At 54.1% G+C, this 3217-nt stretch overlaps 1 protein-coding gene across 1 annotated transcript; it reads right to left on the bottom strand.

Annotated features, from left to right (window-relative positions):
• Window positions 1–1416: 1416 nt before the first annotated feature.
• Window positions 1417–2999, bottom strand: C23H3orf80 (chromosome 23 C3orf80 homolog). Its single transcript, XM_049867627.1, has one exon. The coding sequence runs from the start codon at window positions 2997–2999 to the stop codon at window positions 2340–2342; it is 660 nt and encodes a 219-aa protein (XP_049723584.1). The 3' UTR covers window positions 1417–2339.
• Window positions 3000–3217: the final 218 nt, after the last annotated feature.

The following is a 3217-nucleotide window of genomic DNA, read 5'->3' on the forward strand; positions in this document are numbered from 1 at the left end:
TAGACATTCTGAATTTTAAGGAGAGAAATGCTTAGTACATGACACATACCCACATTCTAAGAATGTATCCTGCAGGTTTTTGTTGTAATGCTCTTTAAGTTGTTAGTAGAAACAACACACAGGACGTGTTTCACGTACTGTACACGGACACTAATGTTGGTGTTTCAGACATGAGTGGATTTTAAGAAGTGTCTGAGACAGTGTACCCTCCAAGGATAAATAACAGAATAAGGCAACTTTCCAGTTGGTCTGAACAGTAGGTGGTAGTGACAGCCACACGTAACACAAAGTCACGGTATTTACGCAACATTAATATAAGTGATTCTTCAATAAAATGTGTTTTCATTAAATCTTGTACCATTCTGGGTATCATTTCCTGATAGTTCTGCCAATTCAGGGCTTAAAATTGCTTTTAAATGGTCACGATACATACTTCATATTTGAATACACTGCCATAGTCACCCACCTGATAAATCTGCACAGAGATTTTAATGTTATTCTGTTTTAATACATTTCAAATGATTTTTCTTTAATGACAAGGTCATTAGCTTTTAGAAGTTTAAGTAGTCAAATCATTCTCTTCTAATACAATTCAGGTGTACTAAGATTTCCCAGGACTGGCAAACTTTCAATCAGCTTTTAAAAGTTTATAGTAATGACATCATTCTAATACAATCAAGAATTTTAAGACTTCTCAGGACTGTTAGACTTTTTCAATCACAAGAAGATACATGTGTGAGATCCATAGGTTAATCTTGACGTAATATTTGCCCGTCCCCAAGCAGAGAAACGTTTGTTTTACTCCTTTTCATTTCATGATAATCATAAACAATAATTACATGGTACATCACATGTATACCGTACATTGACAATATGCATGTGTACATTATACGTAATTTATTTTAATGTGCTACTTTATCTTTTGCTGAAAGGAAGGGGCCCCGGTGGTGCAGTGGTTAAAGCGCTTGGCTGTTAACTGAAAGGTCTTCCCTTGGAACACACCAGCAGCTTCTCTGGAGAAAGGTGTGGCAGTCTGCTGCCCTAAAGACAGCCTTGAAAACCCTACGGGGCAGTTTCACTCTGTCTTATAGGGTCACTCTGAGTGGGAACAGACTTGACTGCAATGGGTTTGTTTTTGTTTCTTCTGAAAGGATATTTCACAGAAAGGTGGAACTGATGCAATGATATACTCTTCTCAGGTTGAACCTTTCTGGAGCACATTAAAAAATTACACGGCTTTAAACAAAAGTTACAACAAGGTCTTGTGTTTTGTAACTGCCCCCTAATGAAAAATGGAACGTAAGTGCATGACATGCTTCATGGTGTGGCATATACGGTTCAGTTATTTTTACATATAATCTACATGATGAATGATGCAATCCATCAAGACCTAGACTAGGTACTGTATGTGTAGTTATAAAAATTTACGGACTGTGTCACAGTACTAAAAATAAAATATGTTCTTCTCAAATAGTGAAAATAAGATATCCTTCACGTTTTTACGTCATACATATTTTCTCCTTTGACCATGTCTCTTTTTTTTTTTCGGTTTTAATGAAATAATGTCCAACATTTATTAAACAATAATGACAGTGTGGGCAATGCCCAGCTATTAATGGCCTAAAAGGTGATTATCTTGTCATTAATTTTCTGAAATAGCCTCCTGTTGCATCCACTACATGGTAAAATTACAAAAATAAAAGACAAATAAATATAATTTCTCAGTTACTGAAAAATCGACAGTCCGACTATCTTATTACTGTCGTGAACACACACTAATTTCTGTATCCCGAATAGGTACAACACAGTACCCCACCTGAAGGCCAGCCACCAGATGTGGCTATTTGCTTGCGCAGGAAGACACCCAAAGGTCTGTCTGTCCGGTCCCCGCACGGGAGGGCTTCGACCACGGCCGAGCTGCAGGCACCGCGTCTCCGCTCTCCCAGACCGCGCGCTGCGGTGCCGGTGCCGGTGCCGGGCCCTGCTCCTGGGCTCCCCACCCTGCGCCCCGTCCGGGAGGCGCCAGCCCTGAAGGCGGGAAGGGGGGCAACCGCCCCGCAAGGCTCCGGGAAGCCGCCCCTGAGAGTGGAGCGAACTCCGAGCCGAGCCGAGGGGAGTCCGGCCCTCAAGTTGCGCTCGGCGCCCCCCAGCCCCGAGCCGGTCGTTCTTGGCCCCGAACGAAGCGCGGGCCGACTGGAGACCCCGGTTGAGGGCGCGCGAGGCGGCAGTGGGACCAACCCCGTCGCGCGTGGGCCAGTCTGGGGGAGCCACCCCGGCCGGCGCGTCCCGCCAGAGGCCCCAGCTCGCGGGGTCCGCGTGGCCCCCGGCGGCCCGGGCGCTCAGACGAGCGGGAAGCGGCCCTCGCCGCCGTCGGGCTCCGACGCGGGCAGCACGGCCTCCCCGGGGCCGAGCTGCTGCAGCCGCATCGACTCCTCGTAGGTGGGCAGGTACCTGACCTCCTCGTAGCTGGGCAGCTGCAGGAAGCCGGGCGGGACCACGCGCAGCTCGTGCTCCGGGGCGCAGGCGGCGGCCGGGCGCCCCGCGCCTCCCCGGGCCCGGCGGCCGCTGTCCAGCAGCGAGTCCTGCGAGCCGGCGGCCGCCTCGTCGCGCAACAGGGCCGGGGAGTCGTCGTCGTCGGGGGGCCCCTCGGCCCCCGGCGGAGCGGGGCGCGCCCGGCCCTGCGGGGACCTGCGCGGGCTGGGGCAGATGATGCGCTGCAGGAAGTAGCCGATGGCGAAGAACACGAGCAGGATGAGCAGCCCCGAGAGCTTGCGCACGAACCAGCCCACGCTGTCGAGGAAGGCGTGCAGCGCCGGCTTGCAGCAGCGCACGGCCGTGCCGTTGGCCGCGTCGCAGCAGCGCTCCCGCTCCCCGCAGGCCAGCTCCGCGCAGCCGCCGCCGCCCCGCGAGGGTGCCGCCAGCGCCAGCGCCAGGAGCAGCGGCAGCAGCGGCCCCGGAGCCACCCCCAGGCCCTCGGCCGCGACCCCGGGCCCCCACATGCCGGGTCTGGGGCGGCGGCCTGGGCGCCCGTCTGTCCGCGCGTCCGTCGGCCCCTCCCGGGCGCTCCGCGCCTCCCGCGCGCCGCCCCGCGCCTCGGCTACCTGCGGCCGGAGCGGCGCTCGCTGGGCCGCGCTCGGGCGGGAGGAGGAGCCCCAGGCGCGCGGAGGCTGCGGGAGGCGGCCGCTCCTCGCCGCGGAGCAGCCTCCCGAGCTTCTGA

The sequence above is a fragment of the Elephas maximus genome, chromosome 23 (genome assembly GCF_024166365.1).
Source record: "Elephas maximus indicus isolate mEleMax1 chromosome 23, mEleMax1 primary haplotype, whole genome shotgun sequence".
Taxonomy (NCBI): Eukaryota; Metazoa; Chordata; class Mammalia; order Proboscidea; family Elephantidae; genus Elephas; species Elephas maximus.